Source organism: Erpetoichthys calabaricus, chromosome 4 (genome assembly GCF_900747795.2).
Source record: "Erpetoichthys calabaricus chromosome 4, fErpCal1.3, whole genome shotgun sequence".
Lineage (NCBI taxonomy): Eukaryota > Metazoa > Chordata > Cladistia > Polypteriformes > Polypteridae > Erpetoichthys > Erpetoichthys calabaricus.
This window is the reverse complement of record NC_041397.2, coordinates 41,758,697-41,784,330: the sequence shown is the minus strand read 5'-3', so window position 1 is coordinate 41,784,330 and position 25,634 is coordinate 41,758,697. Positions and strand designations below refer to the sequence as shown.

The 25,634-nt window shown below is 37.1% G+C and overlaps 1 protein-coding gene across 8 annotated transcripts in view; it reads right to left on the bottom strand.

Moving 5' to 3' along the window:
• LOC114649973 (arf-GAP with Rho-GAP domain, ANK repeat and PH domain-containing protein 1) overlaps positions 1-25,634 on the bottom strand; it is a 365,104-nt gene that overhangs the window by 181,655 nt on the left and 157,815 nt on the right. For all 8 annotated transcript variants that reach the window (XM_051926528.1, XM_051926526.1, XM_051926532.1 and 5 more), the window contains 2 exons: positions 13,560-13,690; positions 11,505-11,581 (listed from right to left, as the gene is read on the bottom strand). In XM_051926528.1, coding sequence (XP_051782488.1) covers positions 11,505-11,581; positions 13,560-13,690 — 208 coding nt within the window. The remainder of the gene's footprint in view (positions 1-11,504; positions 11,582-13,559; positions 13,691-25,634) is intronic.

Below are 25,634 nucleotides of genomic sequence, written 5' to 3'. Positions count from 1 at the left end.
CACTGCCCTACTGCCAAGTTGACTTTTCCTTAGGCAGGCAGACATCTCTGATGGAGGAGCACTGGAATCATCGGTTAGAAGGGTCCTTTCTACCTGCAAAGGGGTCTCTCTTTAAATTGCCTTTCACAAAGTTTCTTCCATTTTTTTTCCCTACTATGGTTTATTTTGGGGAATTTTTTTCTTGACAACCTTAGAGAGTCAAGGCTTTGCTGCTGTCAAAAGACAGGGCCTGTTAAAGCCCATTGTGATACTCCTTGTGTGATTTTGGGCTAAACAAAAATAAAGTGCATCATATTGTATTGTGTACTAAGTAATGACTGAAAAAATGAGATCATAAATACAATCAACCAAAATTAAGTTCCTGTGCAGGGGTACTGACCTCACTCTCTGTTACAGGGCGAGGAGCTACAAAATATGAGAGGAGCTTGGAGCTGTTTATTAGATCAAAAAGAGCAAAGTGAAATGGTTTAGGCACATAGTAAGGATGCCGCCAATGGGGGTGCATCAGGCATTGCTCACTGGAAGAACATGCTAGATGGATTCTATCTATGGTATGGGAGCACCTAGGATTTACCAAGAAGACCCGCTCCTAAGATAAGGTGGCCTGGTCTATCTAGGTTGGTATGTTGCTATCAAGAACCTTGCATGGAAAAAAGATGATTAAAAGTGAAGTATGTTAAAAAAATAAAAAAATAACTGAAAGTAAGGAAATTATAACAAATGACTAAATATTTTAAAATTCAAAACAGACTCAAACCTGATTAAAATTGCCACTCATTTTTATAATCCATAACCATCAAAGCTACACCAAGAGACTGAATCCTTTTATTCTCACTAATGGCCCATTAAGTTGGCATTCTGAGTGAATGTAAAAATAAATCATCATCTTCTTTGCATATATTTTCACTTAAAACTTTGGCCCAAGTTTTTAATTAAAAAAGAAAAAAAAATTCCAAAGTCACACTACTGGTCAGCATAAACCACTTCAATATTTTATGGCAAAAAGCAGAACTACACTTTTCAGTCAGATAGGCGCACAAAATAATAAAATTACAGCCATAGTAACACTTTCACTAAATCTAAACAGCAATTTCCATGATCAACTGATTATAAAAATGTCCACATAGCAGTTCAAACTGATTTTCAGAGTATATTGTGAGCGGCTCCCAAATACAAAATGATGGCACTTTGTTCACATTTGTTTTGTTGCATGGGCATCCTCCTACTTCACACTGCCTCTGCACTGTATTGGTTGACACCACCCTGACCATCTCTCATGTTGCCTTTTAGCAGCTCATGTTTCATTTTGTTTATAGTTCTGCACAAAGCATACTTCTCCTTTTTGGCATGTAGCTTACTGCCATGGAAAGTTATGCAAAAATATTGACAGCACTAACACTTTTTTAGTTTGCTTGTGAAGAGTTCAACAAGTCTTTCTGTGTAAATTTAGTGAGATCTGCCTCCAAACAGGGAACAGAATTTAGTTAACAAATGTATTATTTATGTCAGCATCAATCCAGATTTTAATGACAGATTTATTGGGTTTGCTTGACTGTATTAAATAAAAAAGCATCCTTTTTTTCAGGAACAACATCAATGGTTATGTTCTGACCCGGTTTAAAACGCATGATTCTGTGCTGAATGAAGCACACCAAAGTATATGATACGGCATTAAAGCTATTGGTATGCCATAATACACTGTGTAGGGCAAAAATCATAATGATTGGAGTACACAGCTGCCATCAAACCATGGTGTGTGTGTGTGATATCCATTACATGCACCAGAATTTCAATATAGATGTACTCAAATCATATGTTTTTTTTTCTTAATGATATCTCATTCACAACCAATTCCAACATTCCATTAAACCATCCAGCTTGTTGAGTATTCCATGTCTGTAAAAACGTTGTGAATGAGCCACCTTCCTGCACAGTGATGTTCATTCATGGCTTGCTTCATACACAATAAATACATGGCTTGCTTCATATACCATCCATGTTCTCCTTTCCCCATACCAAACTGATTCTGGTTGTGTAGTTTGTGCTCTAAGTTGTGCAAAAAAGATTGTGATGAAATTTCATTTGTAGCAGCCCTGGAGTGCTCAGATCCACACTCTTTTAAAAGGGATTTGCTTATTTTAAATAGGGAAGCCAGGACACCACTCAGCCTGGTCTGTAACACACACACACCGGCAGAGAGACACCACACTAAGATAAAAAAAAATCTGACATAACGTATTAACTAAACTATTTAAAATACAAAACATATATATGCAGCTCTTTACAAAAATCTCCCCCAATAACTCACAATGACAACACACGAAAGACAAACTTAGTCCAGATTTCCAGATGTAACCAATGAAGAGATAATAGAAAATATGCCCAAATGAAGATTTCTTTAGGAAGATGTTAACTATGTTTTAAGACATAATGTCGACATCCAATGTTGATCTGTCATGAAAGGAGTGACAACTCCAAACAATAAATCCAAAAAACAATTCAATCAATGAACAAACACATAAGTTCAAGAAAAAAAAACTCTTTCACCAGTGCATTGATTTTGTATTCTAAAAAGGTGAACAAAAAGTGAAGGAAAAAAAACTTTTCTGGCAACCTGGCATCCTATGAAATCTTGTGGATTCACTGGTGTCCTACCAGTATCCCCTGCCGCAGCAGTTTGGTAGCGCAATGTTCCCATGGCCTGAGGGGAGATGGAGTTCATTTAAGTACTACTGCTGTATTTTTTATTTGTTACCTAACTGAAATAACTTGAGCACCAACAGTTTTTTAGATTTATTGCTTTGCGCACTCCCTCACCATAACCTATCATCTATGGGGGAGGAGTGAAAGCTTTAGATTCGTCAAAAATTTAAATCTCCAGTTTTCTACGGATCTTGACGTTTTAGGGTCCCCTGATACCGAAAACATAAATATCTCGATGATGGGTGTGTGTCTGTGTGTCACAGTTTCTTGAGGACGGTCTAAAGCTAAAACAGCTGGACGGAAAAACACCAACTGTTTGTCAACTGCTATTGTAATGACCTGTTTTATAATCAGAAAGATTAGCATCAGAGCAGTAAATAATTACTGAAATGTTATAGAATAGTTTGGGTAACTTGGTTTCTAAGGTGCAAAGCCTACAGACAATCACATCCAAATTTTTTATTATTTTCTTCATCGCAGATAATGAAAAGTTATTGTAGTTATTGGAAGTTATTGTAAACATGACACTTTTTCAGTGATTAGTTTCTAGTTGCCTGCAAAAGACTGATAGCAACTCACATGTAAGCAGCAATGTTCAATAATGTCCACTACAGTGACAGCAGAAAAATGTCAAAGAAAGTCAGAGGAGAGAGGCAACATTTCTCAAATATGCACCAATGTACAATAGCGTTACTTATAGCATTAATAGGAGATCTTCCATGCAAGAAACAAAACACAAAACAAAAAAAACTAACAAAAACATCATCAATCTCTTTTTCTGAATTGAACTTTGTTCTAAGGTTGGCACAGTGGCGCAGTGGTAGCACTGCTGCCTCACAGTACAGAGACCAGCATTTGTGTCCCTGGTCCTTCTTGCGTGGAATTTGCATGTTCTCCCCGTGTCTGCGTGGGTTTTTTCCGGGCAGTCCGGTTTCCTCCCACCACCCAAAGACATGCAAGGTAGGTGGGTCTGGCGCTGCTAAATTGGCCCTAGTATGTGGTTAGGAGGTATGAGTGGGTGTTTGCACTGCAATATACTGGTGCCCTTTCCAGGGTTTGTTCCTGCCTTGTACCCTGTGCTGGGTGGGATAGGCTCCAGCACCCCCGTGATCCCGTTCAGGAGAAAGCGCTTCGATAATAACTGACTGACTTTGGGGTGGTAACGACATGTGAATTTGTCAAATGTGGACATAAGCACTCAATGATAAAATAAATACATATTTAAAAACACAAATATCACTTGGCACTGCAAATGGTCCTTCTAATGTTAATTTAATGTATTATTGTACCAGCTCTCTTACTCCAAAAAAGAAAATGTCACACAATTTTAATGACTATGCTTATTGGTCATTTAGGCACAAGATCTACTGTATGAGTGTTACACACTTTTGACTTTGTGTCAAACTTGACAAAACAAACTTATATACATATATATTTTGCACATATATTTCCTATTTAATAGGACTGACAGACCTGCAATAAACTGCCACCATGGTCACAGTTGGTTCCCTTTTCTTGCCCTTGCTAATCTAACTGCAGTTTTAAACTGTGCACCAGGCTTGTGTTGATAGTAAATGCAATTCTGAAAGTACAAATTTACAGTTTTTTGCCACCTGGTTTGCAATACCAAAATAAATATGAAAAAATATTTCAATATGTTCTTTTAAAATTTAGATTCAGCACTGAGTTGCATTGTATTACCTGATTTATCTGGCCATATACACATACTAAATTTAATCACTTTCAGCTTCTGTCTACTACTTGAAAAATACACACTGCTGAAAACCAATATTTAAAAAAAACACTACTATGTCACTGCCATGTGAAATTGTGATTACTTTAATTTACACCAAATCTTACACTTTTCAAATTAGGTTTGCAAGAAAATTCTCTTTTCGGGTTTTGCATCAAGTGTATGGATGACAAATTAGCAGGTAAATAGAATGAAACAGTCATGTTTAATAGATGAGAGAAATTACCTCAATTTTTAAATGTTAAAACTGCTTTAATGTTCCAAATCCTTGCTTCATTTTTGGATCTGTTTTGACTTTAACGCTACCTTTGTGAATACAGATTACCATTAATAAAGTGAAACTGTCAATTTAAGATTATTACCATTACTGCATTTCAGAATTCCTGTAAAACAGCCCTTTGCTCTGTTGTTTTCAAGCTGCCTCCCATTAGTTATCAGACTTTGCTATTACTTATGCCTGTGTACTAACCTAGGATTTACCACTGAATTGGATGGCAATAATTACTCATAACTGTAGGCTGTGTCTCACTCACTCCTCTACCATCCAAATATAATTTGTATGTGCTTTCACTACATTTGACACATTTCAGTTGTTACAGTAATGAACTTTAGTTTGATTTGAAACACACAATGAATAGCAGAAGTGTAGTGTCTGGTGATTCCGCTTCAGCAATTAAATATTCTGTTTTAGCAGTCCTGTGTCTCTGTGATTATACACCTCTGGTTATCCAGTTCATGTCATAGTGTTAGAGATTTGCACTGTGCTTCAAAGATTTACAAACAGCCAACCAAATGTCTGGGCAAGGTGGATGTTTTGAAATAGAAACTAAACACATTTTATTTTTGAATTAACATATGGAGTAGCTCCTTTCATCACCATTACAGATGGACATGTGTGGGTAGCTCCATGTTCCACAGGGTCTGTCTCGCAACAAGTGCAGCTAGGATTGGCCTCCACTGCCAACAATTCTGTACTGGATGTCTCGGTTGTAAAATGGATGTGTGTTTGGATGCTATTGTTCATTTCAATCAGGGTGAATGAAAAGCCTCTGTTCATTTATAAGGGCTATGTGTGGCATCATATTAAAAGGCAATGAATAAGGTGTTTATTTCTGAACTAATTCCATAAATGGATGAAAGTGTTAATAATAAAAGATTTTTGTTTTGAAAACGCAGCAAGATTTTTATGCTTCTTGAGGTGTAACTGCAGCTGTCATAGCTCCTCTCTCCCCCTGTCTTGAGCAGTGGAGTTCTTTCTCTATCTTTGGCTTTGCTTGCTCTTGCTGTTACGAATTTTATTTTTCTGTTCCTTCACATACTACTCCATAATCACATAACAAAGATTTAGAACCACTGCTCTAACATTTAAAGGACTTATGCTTTGACCTTAACAATGTTATATTGTAAGTGTATTTGGAATAAAGAAACAGCCATATTTTGTAAACCTGTGCATGTATTGAGGTCCAACAAGTGAGTCAAACAACATTTAGCTAATCATAAACTTATATAAGAAATTGAGCTTGTGAAAGTGCAAGTTCTGATATAAATGTGTTGAACAAACTAAAACAATTCTTTAACTTCCTAAAAATTAATTTTATCTATATTAACCTCACATTGTGCAACAGTGGGATAGAACTCTTCCACTACATTCTGGAGTGTTAATATATCGCTCAGGGCTCTTAGGGCTACTCCAAAACTCTGCTTGCAGATACTGTATGCACATCAGCTTAACATCATATTCAACACTTGCCCTGTTTTTACTTTGCTGAGAAAAAACACACCTTCTAGTGTGGTCTACAGTGGATATCAACCCATACAAACCCATGGCAAAATCAGCTTTTTGTTGTTTTAAAGGATGGCAACAAGACATTGCAACCAGTAACAATTAAGCAAAAACAAAAGCAGGTTGATTGGTAACTCTAGACTATTCCTGTATGAATGTGAATATTTTTGTGTAGGATGGGTTAAGGTCTCCCATGACTCTAGAGAAAATTCCTTACACAAAACCCATATAGCCAATAACCCTTCAACCATTAAAATGCATTGTAAAGTACAAAGTAAAAACATGGATAAGAAACAATGTTGTAATGCTTAGCCTCAGTATAGCAAGAGTTTTTTTTCTCATATCTTTGCATAAATGACACACACCACACATCCAGTGTATGCCTTATCCACTTTCAAACACTGACAAAAATTGGTAATGTCAGTCCTTCCCGGTGTTATTGCTTGTTTTATGTCTATATCTGAGCTCTGTAACCCAGGTAGTGTCAGATAAGCTATACTGTACCTCAAAAAGCAGCAGTCATTGTTCTTCAAGCCACATAAACAGATAGGCCAGTATGTTGTGATGTCACCATTCCACAACAGCTTGAACAAATAAATATTTCCTTAGCACTCATGAACAAAGGAAACCAAGCAACATAAAACTCATAAGCTGAAAAGTAAAGTTAGAAACACAAAACTGCAATTCTATTTTTTCCATTTGGCATACAGGAATGGCCATGTGCCTAATAAGTAACTTAGCTCACAGAATGTTGCTTACTTCTAAATTCTGCTTATAGTACACAAAGGGTAAAGGATTTTACTACAGAGCTGTGCAACAACTTACCAGACCACATCAAAACAGACCCCACCTTACCCACAATCCTCCCATCTGCTTAAGCCTTTCAAAATGTTGAAAGAAAAAGCAAACTAGCTATTTAAAAATGTGCAGGGTTTATTTCGCTATAGATATACTGTATTAACTGCAATACGAACAACAGAAGGACTTTGCTCTTAGTCTTCTCCTCTTATTATTAACTTGTATTTTCACGGCCCAATCTTAGAGAGAGAACAGATCATATATATGGTCACTACAATTATTGTTCCCATTCAAGTTTATTATGTAGTGTACACAAGTAGAGTTTAGTCTTGTTTGTCTCCCATAGCCTTGTGACAGTAATTTAACAGCATAGAATCTAATAGCAGACACTGAATGCAACATCAAACAATAAATACAACATCAGACAATATTAAAATTGAGTGGCAAAGTCAGTTAGGTGATGTTGTGAATATGATGTTACTAAATGTCTATTGACAATTATGACCTGTGAGTAAAAACTGTCCCTGAATTTAGGAGTGCTAATGCTCCTGTACTGTATATCATATTAGAGAAGGGAGAAAAGTGACTCTTCGTATATATATTTATCAAAAGAGAAGTGTTCCTGTAATATTTTGACCAACTTCAGGAATTCTCTGTAGTTTTCTACTAGGCTGAGCAGGTGGTAACCCAGGATGTGATGCAGTCAGTGAAGATGGGCTGCAGATGTGGTTGAGTATAAAAATCCTCAGTGGTGGTAACACCGAGAAATTTAAAACTGATGGCCCACTCCTCAGCATCTTTGTCAATGAAGATACTATGACCTAAGGTATAAATTTTCCGCCTGAAGTAGGAAAGAGAATTGATACAAACTTATTCAGAACAACTTATTGATGGAATTCCTGCTAAAGGTGCTTCAACAAAATAATAAGTTCAATGTAAACAGTTTTGTTTCTGTCTAACTTTACTGGCAGTTAGCACTGGTTTATATTTCAAGTAAATACACTGTTAGATAAAATAGTTAAAAAACAAAATTTTTACAATTTCCTTAAGCATTTTCTAGACACTCGAAATTCACATTATATTGTAATCAAACATTTTTACAAACTGGATGTTTTAATAGGGACACTGCAGTTGTGCAAACATCCAAACATTGTTGCCTCACAACTCCAGAGTGCCAGGTTCAAATACCAAAGTGGATTTTTCACATTCTTCTTGCATCTACATAGTTTTTGTTTAGGTTTTTTTTTGGGGGGGGGGTGGGGGTCCCTGTTCCCTCACATATCATCATAATGACATGCTGTTTAGGATAATTTGTTTATCTCATTCAGACCACTATAATTAAACGAAGATGTGTACAAGAATGTGTCCTGAAATACACTGGCACTTCATCTGTGGTTGGTTCCCCTCTTGTGACTGATGCTGCAGGAAGAGACAATGGCAACCTACAAAACTAAACTAAATAAATTAAAACAAAATAAATAGATGTATGTTGTTTCGACATTTTGTGATGAAAGGCACATGTTTCAGTTCATTGAAAATATAAAGATTAATTTATTATTCTTGCTACTAACATAATCTACCCAACAAGAAAGTGATATTATATGAAGGTTTACTAAAAGCATGCACTAGTTTCCTCACAGAGTCTAATTTGGAAATGAGAAACTATACTTTAAGTGACTAAAGAGATGGCTTATAACTCATAAAAGTGCAATTTCAATCACCAAACAAGCTTGAGAATCAATGGTCCACTCTTATTTGCAAAATTTCTTTTTTCTTATTAGTAAACATGCAGATCTGAATAGGTTGATTATTTATTAGTCCTTCAAATCAAGTCATAGACCAGGTCAGGTTCTCTGTGATGTGGACATCTGAAACTGTGCATCATCTCTACCTGAGTGTTGTTAAAACAAAGATGGGTGTTCTGACACCACTTTGACAGACTCTCTATTTTATTCAGGTAAGCCTTTTCATTGTTATTAGATATGTGGCCTACCTCAGCTGTGTGATCAGCAAACTTGACAAAGATGTTAGAGTCATTTTCAGCTGTGTAGTCATTCGTGTAGAGGGAGTATAGTAGTGTATTCAGAACACAGCCCTGTGGAGCACCAGTGTTAAGAGTGAAAGATGACAGGGTGTGGCCACCCATTCGAACCACATGGGGTCAGCCTGCTAGTAACATAAAAACCCAGCAGCTCAGTGTAGTATTTAGATGCAAGTCCCGGTGATTGGTGATGAGCTTAGAGGGTTTAACTGCCTTAAATGCAGCTAATATAGCATATAATAAGCATTTGCACATAATTTCCTCTCTTGTTGTCCAGGTGGGCCTGTAATGTATGAAGGATTAAGGTTAATGGTTTCTCTGTGAATCCACTAAAGTGATATGTGAACTGTAATGGATCCAGTTCTTTTGGTGGAGAATAGCATATTTAATTATTGACTACCCTCTTGAAGCACTTCATTATTATAGGTATTACTGTGACAGGACAATAGTCATTAGGACAAGCTACACTTGCTTTTTAGGTGCAGGGAGAATGGTGGATCTTTTAAAACATGTTGGCACAACAGACTGGTCTAAGGAAAGATTGAATATTACCGTAAACACTGGTGCAAGCTGATTAGCACATATCTTAAAAACATGTCTTGGAATGCCATCTGGACCTTCTTGGTGTTCACTTTCCTGAAAGCTCTCCTTACATTATATTCTGACAGAGAGAGTGTTGTTTCCTCTGTAATTGCCTGTGTTTCCAGACACAATCCCTGAGTTGTACACAGCAACATGTGTGCTTAGTACATCATAAATGGTTTTATCCACCCATCGTTTCTGGTGTGGGTGAGTCACGATGATGATTTTCAGGACTATTTAATTCGCAAGACATCCAATAAAGTAGCTTCCATAAAAACACTGATGGCATCATCAGAGCTGCAGCTGAACATTTTCCAGTCAGCATACAAAACTATACCAGTAATATTGGACAAGAGAACAGAACTGGTTGTGGACGGGGCACCAGTCCATCACAATACCTTTGCAAAGAGAGAAAACAATCTACTTATGTGTTTATATCAGTGAGCAATGTTCAAAGGTGCCACAGGGTATGCCTAGGATGAACTTACGAGACAAACTCAATCTGGTAGTCAGAAAAATAAGTCGCATTTTACTTAAAGGAAGATACTATAGAAAGAGGGAGAGAGAAAGAAGTAAAAACAAAGATGGCTATAAAAATTTGTCATTCAGTTACAAGGTTCTAACGAAGAAGCAATAAGCAAGGCTGAAAAAGTGATGTAAATAGCATGGATAGAAAATGTATTTTTTTTTTTTTTTGTAATCATTAAGAGTGTCAGCTTTGAAATAAGGATAATTTTAACCTCATGAATATTTTGATATGTGATAATGAAATGAAACATGTATTGTAAACAACTGGCCACAACACCTTGGCTCAATGCTTCCTATTTTTGCCGCCATGCCTGCCAGCTAAAATACAACTGTAGAGGAATACTCTGGGGTAATCATGAGAAGACAATCTGAAGAATTAAGCACAAAAAAGTTGATTGTTTATTCCTATGTCTCCTTTTCCATTATCTTTATAGCTATTTATACTACATAATGTGAATAACTGTTTAAAAGCAACAAGCTGAGAGCAATTTTCTTCTCTATTGCTCAAGTTTTCCTTCATTATTTCATTTGGATGAATTGAAAGAGTGTGGTCTTTAGCAGTGGTTACAAGTAAAAAAAATCTGTTTGCAGGGAGTAAGTACCTCTGGAAGAATACAGGAGTTAAGCGTAAGTGCATTCTTGTTATAATGATTCTACCTTATTGCACAATAAGTGCAATTCTATACCAGTGCATTCATATAATGTTAAATATTCAAAAATAAACACTGCAATCATGGACAGCCCATCTTCTCATATTATTCTATCTATACATTCATGTATATACTGCATTACAGATATTGCTAAGCAACACAAGAAGCGGGGTTGAATCTGAGAGTCTCAGTTAGGGTGAGAAGAGACACAGGAAAACCATTTAAAATCGTATCTAACACAGCACAAACAGTTTCTTGTAAATATTTTTGGCACAATTGTTCAATTTCTGCCTTTAACCTTGTACTGGAAAAAGTAGGTTCGGAGTTGTATAAATAGCCAACCATTTAAACTTATAAAGAAAATACATTATTAATGCAAACATACATATTTTGCATTTCTTAATCATTGCTCTTTTAGTTTGATCTATTCTTTGTAGTGAACATTCTCTCTCTTAAACTACAAGGTCTTGTTATTCAATCAGCAAAGTGAAGCATTGTTAATAAAATGATACATTTTGCTAACACTAAAGGGAGGAATATTTTGTATAAATGATATTATAATCAAAAAAGGACAGGCTCACAAACTGCAACATTATCTTGCATGATATTAGAGTTGTCTTACGTAAGCAATTTATTTAGCAGTACGTAATCTTAAACAGTACTGACCTTATCAGACATGTCCAAGGTGTCAAATAGATTATCATCAGCTGGACTCTTTTCTTCATTACATTCTGAGCTATCTCCTGAGAAAAAAAAATAAATCTGTAATTGTACTTATTACAATGATATCTTCTACTGGCCATCTGATTATCTGTTTTTATTGAACTTCAGATTTGAAGCAACCCAGAATCTATTCAACTTATATATAGGCTGTTTAACTCTTCCTCATGACAAATCTCAAACATATTCTAAAACAGAACTATCCACATTTGCTCTCTTGGATCACTACATTGATGTTCAGGGTTTTACATTTTTCCCACATGTTAGACATACCCTCAACCAAAGCAGATCACAAGAGAAAAACATCTAAATTACACAGGCTTGTTTTCTTTAACCTGTCTAGGCCACAGACAGGTTAATTGATTTGCTGAGCATCACAAGTGACATTCAGGGAATGAAATGGAAACTTTGTGGTTTAATGTTCTACATCAGGTTTTGGTTCCTGAATGACTGCAGTGGGGTAATGTTTTAACCCAATTGCTTAATTAAAAGCAAATTACTGCCACTGAACAAATTAGCCTTCATATTTTTGTCCTTCATTTTAGTTAACTTTCTTGTCAAGCAAATAAGTAATGGAAATCTTCCTTTAGACTTTAGAGCTGCATTTCCTTTTTAATTGCTTCTTACATTCTTAAACAACTGACAATTAACAATGAGATGCAAGTAACAAAAGAACCAGTGTTCACTGTCTAATTTTGTGCAATTTATACCTGAGTGTTTACATCATGAAGTATCTGGTTTTAAAAAAATATTTGGAGAAAAAATGTGAGGGACTAACAGCTACTATTCTGTTTCTGTCCAATAATAATATGAATAATCCATCCATCCATTTTCTAAACCCTCTTATCCAGCCACAGGGCAGCTAGAGCCAATCCCACCAATCATCAGGCACAAGGCAGAAACAACATCTGAACAGGGTGGCAGTCCATCACAGGATGAACACACAAAATATACGCACACGCGCACACACACACACACATCAGGGGCCAAAAATACTTATTAAAGAAAAATACACAATATGAATGATCTAACATGACAGAATGAAAGTCACAGAATTATAACAAGTTCTGTTATCATCAAGGTGTGGTGAAGCAAGTACAAGGATGTTTAGCTGCTGGATCCTATAATAAAAACAGTGAGGCCCAGGATATGCAGGTGTGAGTGGCTGCAAAGTCGTGCGCCGCTTAAGTGTTAAATGAGGAAACTGGGTAACCGCATTTGCGCGTCAATGAATGATTGGTTCACCCGATCTCTTTATTGATGCTACATGGGTCGTTGATTAAAGTACCTGCACCCACAGAGCAGAAAGGACACTAATAATAATAATTCTTTATATTTATATAGCGCTTTTCTCACTACTCAAAGCGCTCAAAGGTGAAGAGAAAGGTTCAAAAAAGAAAGATGCATGCAAGGAGAAAGTCAAGGAGAGAAATGAGTTGAAGAAAAGAGAGAGTAAGATCTGACAAGCAGGCAGGTGCAGCGGACAATTAACTGGTAGTCGGACGTTGAGCCCAGGATAATGGACAGGAACTCTGCACTCTTAGATGAGGGTCACCCCTGCTATACATTCAGAGAGTAAAAGCGACTTCAGGACCCCTATTGCACATCCTAGCCAGTAGCCCACATTACCTGCTTAACCTGCGTTTAACTAAAATGGTTTATTTCAAGAAATGAAAATGTTAAAATGCTTTAACTTTACTTTTTTAACTTATATGTAGATACAGAATGCCTATCAGAATTTAAATTGAAAATATTTATTATGAACTGGATAAGCAAGTTAGAAAGTGATTAAAATTTTGATGCAGGTACCCTTTAAAAGGATTGCAAGTTTCTACCTTTTAAAATTGTTAAATTGTACACTGTATCAAAACTCTAAATTAAGCTGTTTGATTTTTTTACCTATAATTGTTACAGGCATTTATAGTTTATATTTTGTTTCATCCTATATGCCCAAACTTTGCATAAAGTAACATCAGCAATAGAATGAATATTTCTTCTTACTGGACTCTTGAGGAGTAGATGGTCTTTGTTGCGGAACACTTGGCAAAGCAGATGATTGATAGGGTAGTCTGATCCTGGGTGGTACCTCTGGCAGCTTATTAGTTTCCTCTGAGTCATCTGTAGGCGACTGGCTAAATGGAATAAAAGGAAAAAAAAACAATGTTATTAAGTCATGTACAATTTAAAAGCATGACAAAAGTCATGCCAAAAGTGACTTCAGGATTAATCATATTATTTATTCAATTTTTAATTTCATCTGTGCAATATACCAATCTACACACACACATATTATATATATATATATATATATATATATATATATATATATATATATATATATATATATATATATATATATATATATATATATATATATGTACATACATACACGCACACAATACAAAACTTTCTGACTGACTGACTCACTCCCCCACTCACTCATTTATCAGTAAAAATACTTATTTCCCAGGCTGTAGGTAACCACTAAAAAAGGACATTTCAACATATCAATATTTGGGAGTAAAAACACCCGACAATAGAAAAACTAAACACCCCAAAATCATAAAAACACTTTGAATGATTTGACATTTACTATGATGGATGTTCAAAAATCTTCCACACTTTTTATAACTCTGTTTATTAAGAATTTCAAAAACAAATTATGAGCACTTTTCTACAAAGTCACCTTCCTTTGCAATGCAAATTTCACAGCATTGTACCAACTTTTTAATGCCCCATTACTGCTCCTCCTGCCTTCACCGTTTCCAACAAAAAATGTAAAAGTGCAGAAACTTTTTTAACATCCCGAGTATTGGGTGACGTTACAGAACACAGAAAATTAGCCAACACACATTTTTTTTATTTATTGATATTTTTGAATAGCAATGCTGCACAGAGTGGGCTATTTTAAGGAAACACATCTTTTTTTGAGCTTAGAGCATACAGGGCCAGTTGCACAGCACCAACACAACAGCACCACTCACCAATAATGTGAATGAATGAGTAAATAAGCTGGGGTGTATTGATAAGGAAAAAGAAACAGGATGATATGTGCATGACCTCTGAAATGGAAGAAGGAAGGTTCATCGAAGGTGATGTGAGATGTGGTTACACATTTGAGGTGGTGTTATACACCTTGAATACAGCTGCCGGGGAAGGAGAGAGAAGTACAGGAGGAGTTGGATTCCAATAAGCCATGACTGATTAGGGCAGCTCAGAAAAGACAGAGGATGTACACAGTGCTGGAAAACCCATTCAGTAACATAACCAAATCCTATGCATGCTGCTAATACCAAGGGGGACCCTGCTCCCTCTTAGATTTATTATACCCTAAACTGCATTCATGAACCCGACCTCCCCAGATTTTGCACAGATAGTAAATCATCGTCAAACCGCTCACATAAGTGCAGGATAGTTGCATCTTCACCTGTATTGAAAATGCTGGTGCCTTCACTGACTGTGAATACAGTTCACAATATGTATACTTTAGAACTGGAATTGTTCCCAGAATGCTTTTCAGTCGCTGGTCACTGCTTGTAGATTTTAGCTGGATAAAGTGCAAAAGATGAATTTCCCCACTGGGATCAAAGTGTTAAATCCAAGCCAACAAATAAGAACAAAAAAATAAACAATGGCTCCTGAAAAAAAATGTCTTAAATCCCTAAAGAGAGACTTTTGTAAACAGAACAATTTGGAAAATAATAAAATCAAACGTAAAGTGCTTTTATTTTTTTTTTGCAAGAAATACAGGCCTGTCTATTGCCTCTGGTGTGAGGCATGTCCTGTGGAATGTTACAATGCTGTCCCCCCTACCCAACCCCCCACTAAAGAACCTCTCTGATAGGGAACTTATAGGAGGGACAAAGATACATTTCTTGTCCAGATTACTGAACTCTAAGAAGTTTCTTTTGTGGTACTTCCACTACTGATGTGGATTGGTGTCTGCCTCTGTCTTGTGTATCTGAAAGAATTACACTCAGCTGCATGCCACTTACGGAGATGCTGGAAAAAGTTTGTCATGCTCTAGTCTTGCTGAAGCTAGACATATTATATACATACCTGTAGACAACCATGAGTGAATTTTTCTTTTAAAACTGGGTTGGAACGATTAGATGGCTCACTGAGTTTCACATTTCTAAACCAGTGCAATGTCTCATGAAGGCAGCGTTCAAAGTAATGGCAGTGATTTTGAACTGCAAAGATCAAAGGTGCTCCTGTTAACCTGGTCTGACAGACAGCAAGCTTCTATTTACAATGAACTGTCTACAGTTCAAAAGTCTCCTAAAATACTATTAGGCACAGAGAGCACATTGCACATTTTAAAAATAAACATAACCTGATGCATCATTCATTGACATTTGACAGCATCAATGAACCAATGGTAAAGATGAACAATATGTTGTTGCAGGAGCTGTGTTTCTCTCTGTTGTTCAACATTAAGATGATAGTGTATGAGTCAATGTAAGCTTGAAAGAATTTGCGGCTATATTCATGAAAATACTGTATTAAATACAAAATATGCATTTGAAGTAAAGGGTGTGTCATACTCCGTCGTAAGGACTACTATTAAGAGAGCTGGTAACGAAGAGCCTGGGGAGAAGCAGATTTATGCATTGAAAACACCCAAATCAACAAACCTGCCTATTAACACTAATGGAAACAAAGATGAGGCTGCACAACATCCACCTTCTGAATACACATCTAACTGAATAACCAAGAAAATGTAACATTACTGTCTAATTGGAATGGAAAACATGCCATGGCAAAATAGCTGCTGCATTTTAACACACTGTATATCCATAGACCCCAATGCTTACCTAAACTCTGTTTGCTGTTCTAATGTCATATAGTGATGCAACAGTCAAAATGACAAAAAGATATCTTAGCAGACATAGGCTTTTTTCAAATGTGTGAAGCCCAGTGCTACGTTGGTGTACGTTTGTGTGTGTGCGTGTGTGTGTGTGTGTGTGTGTGTGTGTGTGTCTGTCTGTCTGTCTGTCTGTCTGTCTGTCTGTCTGTCTGTCTGTCTGTCTGTCTCCACTGTTGCAGCACTTATTACAATGTTCAAATTAATTATTAAGCTTCAACTGCCTGGTCCTAGTGAGCCTCTGAATGGATAACAGCAATTTCAGCATTTTCCTTTCTCTCAGCATCAAGTTTTTTGTTGAGTATCTTTTGCTCTGTTCCTGACACCCCATCGGCGATTTAAAATGCATGGACTTTAGAAATTAGAGGCAGGTGTTTTAGGAAGAAGTACTGTGGGTATAGCATTTGCGGTTCAGGATTTCGCAGCTAGTCACTACACTCTTTTAAACAGGTTGACCCCAAATGTGTATTCTCATTTGAGAATCACGTAAGCCACCACAAAAGTAGTCAAGCTGCTACCTTTAGATGCTACAGACCTTACACCAGACCGTGGTTTATTTGACATCACAGTTTGCATAACTGAACCACTTCCAAATTCCTGTGGGGATGCTTCCAGTTTTAGACAAGAGCTCCTCGCTTGTTTATGCATGTACTGCCATCTTGCTACTATGTTTGTATGCAAGTAGGCCTGTCAGTTTGATCCAGCTCTCTGCAATTACCCAGGTTAAACTGAATCTAGGTGTTTTTTTTTGCATATCGCCCTAAAACAAAAATTCTAATTAATCGATAAGATCAGTTTATTGCTTAACTCTAATATATAGATGTAAAAAAAAACACTTTACTATCTAGCAAATATACTCAGACACCTGCACAACAGTGACATGATATTGCTTTATATTTTTCAATAATGAACCTTTTAATTTGAAGCTGCTATTTCTCATAAATACTGTACCACTTAATCTACACAAAAAACTATACAAATAAGCATTTAAGCCCTAAGCTCTGGTCATCCAGATTTAAATAAGGGACAAAAGTAAACTAGTAAGAAAGATAAAAAAGGAAACCCAACAGCTTTCTTCTGAATTTATTGATAAAGTTAATGAAAAACATATATTGGAAAGAATACACAAATATTTTTGATGTGATACATACAATTGCAAGCACCATGAATGAACACATGCCTCTGCTTGCAATGTTCGTATGCAAAATCCATTTGCAGGGCTAAGGTGAAATATTTACACAGCAAAAAACAATATGTGACTTTCTTTCTGACTATATTTATCATAAATCTTCATCTATTATCTCCACACAGTAGTAAGCTATTATATTACAAATACTGTAGAATTTTAATAACATGAAAGTAATAACACATACTACACTTGCATCACAGGTCTATGCCTTGGGAAAGATTTATGAGTAACTTGTTTTATATACTGTATGAGAAATCTCCTCTCACTTATAAAGCAGAGGAGGAAGGAGGAAGTAAAGAATCAAGCCTTCATAATGTGCCGCACACCTGGAGGTAATTACAGTGATACTTAATGACACACTGCGAACTGCATGGTGTTGGAAATTACATGTTTAAAGGGAAACAGAGAAAATAGCAACACATGGAATTGCTTCACAATACAACTTAGGTCAATGATTTATGAAAAACAGTGTAGAAGGTGGTGTTTCTCTGTTGCAATGTATATTTATTCCTAGTGCAGAACTAGTACCAGATGCAGAATTCAATAGAAATGAAACCAACAAACTTTTTTTGTATTACTTAAAAAGAGGGACAGAACAACAAAGTTAATTCATAAAAACTGATTCACATTTGAGGAATTTTAAGGCTGCATTGTAACACATATTTTTGTCCTTTCTTATAGTCTGCATTCAATTATTTTTTTTCCAATAAACATTACACCCAAGTTATTTGTCTAGTACAGTTGCTGATGGTTGCTACTATCTTGTGGAAAGTAATGTGATTTGCTGTTTGTTTAAAGTTTTGCTGCAACTCTGATTTTATTAACATTTTACTGTATTTTAAATATAATTTTATATCATGAACAAAAATATAAAATTCTTAATACTAGTAATACATAATAACCAAATTATTGCCAAATCTGTTATAAAATGACACCTACCCGTATTCCATCCTTAATACTAGAATCTCTTACGCTTACAAAAAAAGTGGTAATGCTGGGCCACCTTAAATTCCCTCGCACCTCCTCTTCAGCATCTTTTGTTTTGCAAATTTGTCAATCAGCACTGGCAATAGGCAGTTGTGGTGTTGTGGGTCCACAGCTCTCTTAGCAAAAGCCGCTTTTAAATAAATAATCACTGCGCTTACGGCATAGCGAGGGGGTGTGGTAGTGTGGCTGAAGCAGTTCCCGGGTGCATTCGTGCTGCTGAATTTTCTCACCTAAGTGCACAGGTGAAGGACGGTCCGCTCCGTAATTGTTCCCGGGGTCTGTTTATTGCCACAGCTGCCACGTCCATTATAAAGAGAAGCCCAAGACGGTTAAGGGGTAGATCAAGGAAGGGAGAAAGAGAATGGAGGTTGTGGAGGAAAAGCAGGAAGCAGTGAGGAGAGAGAGAAAATCGGTGCGGGAGAACAAGCGAGCGAGAGCAGGCTCGCAGCAGCTGAGCACACAACCTTGGTGTTTGGCCGACACCCAGGAGAGTAGTTGATGTGGTCGCTACCATAGAGATTATTTTGATGGGCAGAAGTGACCGGTAGACGGTGACTCTCCGTGTAAGGCCACGGAAGGCAGCAGGAGTCGGGACTTGGGACGTGGTGTCCCCAGCGTGAGAGCCTTGGTTGTTGGGGAATCCCAAGTCACTGTCAGGAGAAGCCAACCGGAGCTAAGGATCGGTAAGGCGACTGACAGTAGTAGCAGGCACTGAGAAGGTCAGCTGCAGAGAGAGTGTCTCGCCTGCTGCAGGGCCCAAATGGGAGAAGCAGGTGAGACGCTAGTGTAAAAGAAGCACCGGGCTTGTCATTGGTTTAAACGACAGCTTCCAGCGACGTTTTAACCTTGTTTTTAAAGGATTGTTTTTCTATTGTTTTTTAACCTCCAAATATTCACTTGCTTTTATTGGATTATTTATTTATTGACTTTTGAGAATGCACTGCACTTTGTGGACTTTGTTTGTTGTTTTGATTTAATAAAAGCACTTTTGCACTTTTTTACCATCCCCTTGCTCCATTGTTATTGCCTCACTGTGTAGCTCATCGGTAACATTACCGACAGTGTAGGGTTCACGGGCTCCCTAATAGCAGATGGGAGCATAGAGTCGAACCCGCATCGTCACAGTAGCCTGCTATCCCATCTTCCCCACCAACGCAGTTGAAGTCTTACAGAAAGTTCTCCTAGCTCAAGTCTGTTTATCTGGGTGTGAGGTGTTTGGAATTCTATAGGGTAAATAAAATATCGTTATCTGAAATACATATATTTCATGTGTGTTCCGTGTCTACAATGGTCTGTGTAAATGTAAGATGACAGGAAATGCAAAGCAAGAAATGCTGAACACATAACCAAAAGAGAAACTTCTTTCATGTTATAGTACTAATGACAAAATGTTGACATTAAGTGTATTAAGTATGTAGACTGAAGTCCAAATATCCAATAAACACTTTCACAAAAAGTACAGGTATAACAAAACAAGTGCGCTTTTAATCAAGAAGAAAAGAAGATGGGTTAGCGTACATAGTAAAAGTGTCAGCTTGGTTGGTGCTAAGGTAAGAACTGCAATCTTATAATCAAGAGGTTGCGGGTTCGACCCTGGGTCCTCACTGCATATGCAGTTTTGTGCAGTAAGCAGCTATTATTATTCCTACTATTATATAATAAAAACATACTTTTGATTTGAGTCTGTAATATCCTGTGTAAATTTATGGTACTTGTAAAAGATGTTACTTTTCCTCGCACACGGACATTTACATCAACATGTCATTTGAACAATTTTTTTTTATTCAGTTTAATTCTTGGATTCAAATGATGCATTGATGTGAATGTCCGTGTATGAGGATAAGTAACATCCACCATAGACACTGGGGTGTCTGTTTGCTCAACAAGACACCAAGAAGAAATGATTGAACTGTATTTTGTGTGATTTTGGGCTATACAAAAATAAACTATTCTATTGTATTGTATTTGTGTGTCTGCTTTTATCCTTTCAGCCCTACCTTTTACAAGTTCCATATATTTACACAGGGTGTTACAGACTCACATAAAATGTATGTTTTTATTATATGATAATAATAATAGCAAGTCATGTACTCAAGGCTCTAAATGCAGAGACAACGTGGGATTTGAACTTATTACCTTGAGGTTAAAAGAGGTAGCTTATCCACTGCACCCATCCGCGACTTTGTACTGACTGATAGTTGGGTTTAAGGGACGTGTCAATTGAGCAATTTCTTTTTTTTGTTCGGTTTTATTCTTGAACTAGCAAAATACCCGCGCTTCGCAGCGGAGAAGTAGTGTGTTAAAGAGGTTATGTAAACATATATATATATACATAAACATATATACATATATATACATATCTACATATACACATATCTACATATACATATACACATCCACATATACATATATATATATACATATACAAATTTACATATCTACATATATATATATATATACATATAAATATAGACATACATATATACATACATACATACATTCACATATATATATATATATATATATATATATATATATATATATATATATATATATATATATATACTGTATATATACATATCTACTTATTGGCTCCTGTATTTAGGATATAGCGGGTTGGATAATGGATGGATGGACATTTGTATGCATAGCCCTATTTGCCCGTTTTTGTTTTTTTTCTTTCTTCAGTAATATTTCAGCAAACCCGGAGCTTGTCAGTTCAAATCCTGGTACTGACAGGAAAGAAATATTACTGAAGAAAGAAAAAAAAAGTAAAACAGCCAAATGGGGCTATGCATACAAACTTAAAAGGTTTAAATAAAACAGAAATATACACTTTTATTTTTACTTGCTTAACTTGTGGAGGGTGTATCCTGTAGCAAAGCCATCACTTTTTTCGTGAAAGCCCGTTTCAGTCAATAAGTCTTAAAAACAGGTGTAAAGATATTGACAATAAGCTACGCAAACCCACCAAGACATGGACATATATATAAATCCCCGCGAAGTTCTGCTTTTAAATTTTTATTAAGAAGAAAAGCTTTTTAAATTGAGGGAAAATATCCCAATAGCAATTTGTTAAGGATCTGTTTTTTTGTGAAGCAGCCTTAACACAGCTTTTCCGCTGTTTTATAAACAAACGCCATATAAGGTCTTCCTTTTTCCTTGCTTTGCCAAGGAAGGAGCCTTTTTACTAAATCCAAGAGTTCTTCGCTTTTTTTTTTTGTTTGTTTATTACGATTGTTATAGTTCTGTTTGTATACGACGTTGTCAGTTCAGCACTCAGGTTGTAATATGACCAAGCCGTGCAAGCTTACTGTTAAGAATGCAATGTATAGTTGTACATGAGAAAAGCAATCTTGCCTCAAATCAATGGCAACCTTTTGTAGGTCTATGAACTTAATTTAAAGTTTAGGTTTACACGGTGCTTTCTTTCCGAAGTACCTGCACTCATGAATATGTCTGTATGCGTCAGTCGCTCAAATCCCTGCGCTTCGCACCGGCGAAGTATTGCTTTTAAATTTTTATTAAGAAGAAAAGAAAACCTTTTAAAATTGAGGGAAAATATACCAATAACAGTTTGTTAAGGATCTGTTTTTTTGTGAAGCTGCCTTCACTCGAGTGATCACTTCGAGCTGACATGCTGGCTAACCATAAGTGTTACCTGGTAGGTAACCACCCATACAATCAGATTGTGAATCAGACTACGAATGCCATGAATGTAATTACCCCAATCTACATGCTGTCAAATAAACGAACCACACGCCGTGGCGCAATTTTAGGGGCTTCGCCTCTAGCGCTGATGTCCGAGGTTCGATTCCTGTAAGGGAGTGAAGTGAGTGGGTGGTTACCTACCAGGTAACGCTTATGGTTGGCCAGCAAGTCAGGTAACATCAGCAATGGTGCCTTCAGTTGTGAGAAGCAGATCATAGAATGGATGAAAATAGTTTACTGTCAAATAATGCAAAGAGTACGCGACACGTCTTTCCCCCTTATTCTTGACTCATCAGGCGTACACACTCACTGCACTCGCTTACGGTAATCAAACCTCGGACGTCAGCGCTAGAGGGGCTTCGCAGCGGTGAAGTATTGCTTTTAAATTTTAATTAAGAAGAAAAGAAAACCTTTTTAAATTAAGTCTTAAAAAGAGGTGTAAAGATATTGACAATAAGCTACGCAAACCCACCAAGACATGCAATCGTTTAAATCAAGGCGCGAGTCGAAAAACACCATCCCATAATATTAGTTAACGATTAACACATTTCTATATGTATTGTAAGCATACAATACAACTGATAATATGTTGCGCTTATTTATCTGGTGTACTGACATTTTTGCGCGTTTAACGGCTGAAATCTAACGTGGTTTGTGCCCTTCAGAATGAAAAGAATTTGCATATACCTTTTTAATAAAAGGCGAGCTTTTAAGCCTGAGAAATCACCCCGTAAATGCACATGTTTAATTGCACATGTGTTAATATGTATGCTTACACAGTATTAAAAGACACTCAACAATTACACAGTATTAAAAGACAGTCAACAATTAACGTCATTTACCTTTGTTCCCGCGTTTGACTTGTGCTGTAAATCTCTTCCTCGTTTTCAGTTCACGTGATTACGTAGGAGGCGTAATACGTGATGATGCAATAAGTGACTCCGCCTCCTCCATTAGAGTATATGGACAAAAAACAGGTTCCAGTTATGACCATTACGCGTAGAATTTCGAAATGAAACCTGCCTAACTTTTGTAAGTAAGCTGTAAGGAATGAGCCTGCCAAATTTCAGCCTTCTACCTACACGGGAAGTTGGAGAATTAGTGATGAGTGAGTCAGTCAAACAGGTTCCAGTTATGACCATTACGCGTAGAATTTCGAAATGAAACCTGCCTAACTTTTGTAAGTAAGCTGTAAGGAATGAGCCTGCCAAATTTCAGCCTTCTACCTACACGGGAAGTTGGGGAATTAGTGATGAGTCAGTCAGTCAGTCAGTCAGTCAGTGAGGGCTTTGCCTTTTATTAGTATAGATAAAACATACTTGTTTTTTTACACTTTTTGTTAAAGTGTTTATTAGAATTTTGTGCTTCAGTCTTAACACATCCTACACTTCACGTCAAAACTGTATCGTTATTACTATAACATATGAAAATATTTTCTGTTTTAGTCATGTGTTCAGCATTTCTTGCCTCACATTTCCTCTGTCATTCTATAGTTACACAGATTGTTGTAGACACGGAACACCCATGAATTGTACGTATTTCAGATCACGGGATTTTAATTACCTATTAAACTCCTTACAAATGCATCACCAGGTAAAGACTTCAACACAGATTTGAGCTGTGAGGACTGCAGCAGAGCAATGTCTTCATCTGACTGAATGGGGGGTGGGGGTGTAGCAGGCTGCGTTCTGCTAATCCACACATTTGCAAAACAAATGTGGGCTAACAGCGCAGTGATAAGGAGCTCCGAGCTTCTTGGTGTAAGTCAAGAAAATTTAAGGAGGTCAGGGACAACGAAAAAAAATCGTAAACTTCATGGATTCTACTGTTAATGGAGACTGACATTCAGAAATGCAAGCTAACTCTCTGTAACTAGAAAAAGAATGTGGTGTCAATCGGCAAATGCACAGCTCTAATTAAAGTGAATCTTAAAGCCAAAGGTATATCTCTAAAACTAAATGAGTGCAGGAGGAAGGTGGAAGGAAGTGTGAGCAAGTCAAAAACAATTCATCCAAAGGTGTCTGAGGGCATGACTTACGTTTAAGGAGACATGGCAGTTTCTAGGGCAATAGACATCAAGAAATCACATGGCTTTCTTTACTGATATAACAAAAATAGCTGGGCTTGTGTCGCAGGAGGTGCAAACCACCAGATGATAAATTAGTGGGGATGGCCTATTTGAGTAATTTGGTTATTCAAAATTGATAGTCAAGGAAGAATCAAGACTGTGTAAAGAAATGAGGTGGTACACAAAGTGGTATGATAAAAATAATCTCACTGTGAAGGAAGAAGAAAATGGTTTTGTTCAGTGCAGGTCAATTTCCTATTCACCTAATGTTTGTACATTATCATCAACATAGCCATTAAAAGTTTCCAAAGTATTACTACAATGCTTAGTTACCTTTTTCTTGTGTACACAGCTCTCTGTGTACATAAATATTTCTGAAAATCTGTGCAACATTTACTAAACATCTTAATTACATTTCTATACAAACTGAAAGTGTTTTATATAGACAGTAGGGAAGCTACTTCAACCACCACCAATGTGTAGCACCGGTTGTGACTGCAGCCATTCTTGCACCAGTACACTCATCACACATTAGCTATTAGGTGGCAAAGTGGTGAGGGAGATAATTAGCCTCCATAATGGAAGGACCGGAGGAACGGATATGCACTACCTGCCCCGGAGTGTTAGATAGCAGCTCCTACTGGGTTGCAGCTGTGCTCAAGATTCCCACAGAGTTCCATGGGAGTTGGAGTTCAGCACAGCCCTGTTGTGTTCCATGGGTGCTGCCAGGGGATACTGCAGAGACTGTGGAGCCCTACTATATCGGGATTCAACCACACCTGGGAGTACTGTACTTCCAGATCATGCTGATGGGGCACCTGAAGTGCTCCGGGGTGCAGTATAAAAGGGACTGCCTCACTTCACTCAGCTAGCCAGAGTTGGGGGCAAGAAGACAAAGCTTGAGACAAAGAGTGGGGGTGGAAGGAGACAGACAGAGGAGAAGAAAAGTGCAATGTACTGCTTTATTTGTACTTGGTGCTTTTTTGTACTGTGCAAGCGTTTCTCACAGCTGAATAAATACCTGTGTGTGTTGCTGAACTTGTTCCTGGCATCTGTCTGTATCGCATTTGGGTAGCGGGTGTACCCCCTTGTGTCCACACCAGTTAAAGCCAGGGCATGGTCTGGGCACCAGAATGAACGAGTCCGTGTTGGGCAATTTAGCCAGAACATTGGGAAACACCCTATTCTTTCTGAAACATGTCCTGAGATCTTTTATGTCGACAGACAGTCAGGATCTTGGTTTTATGCCTCATC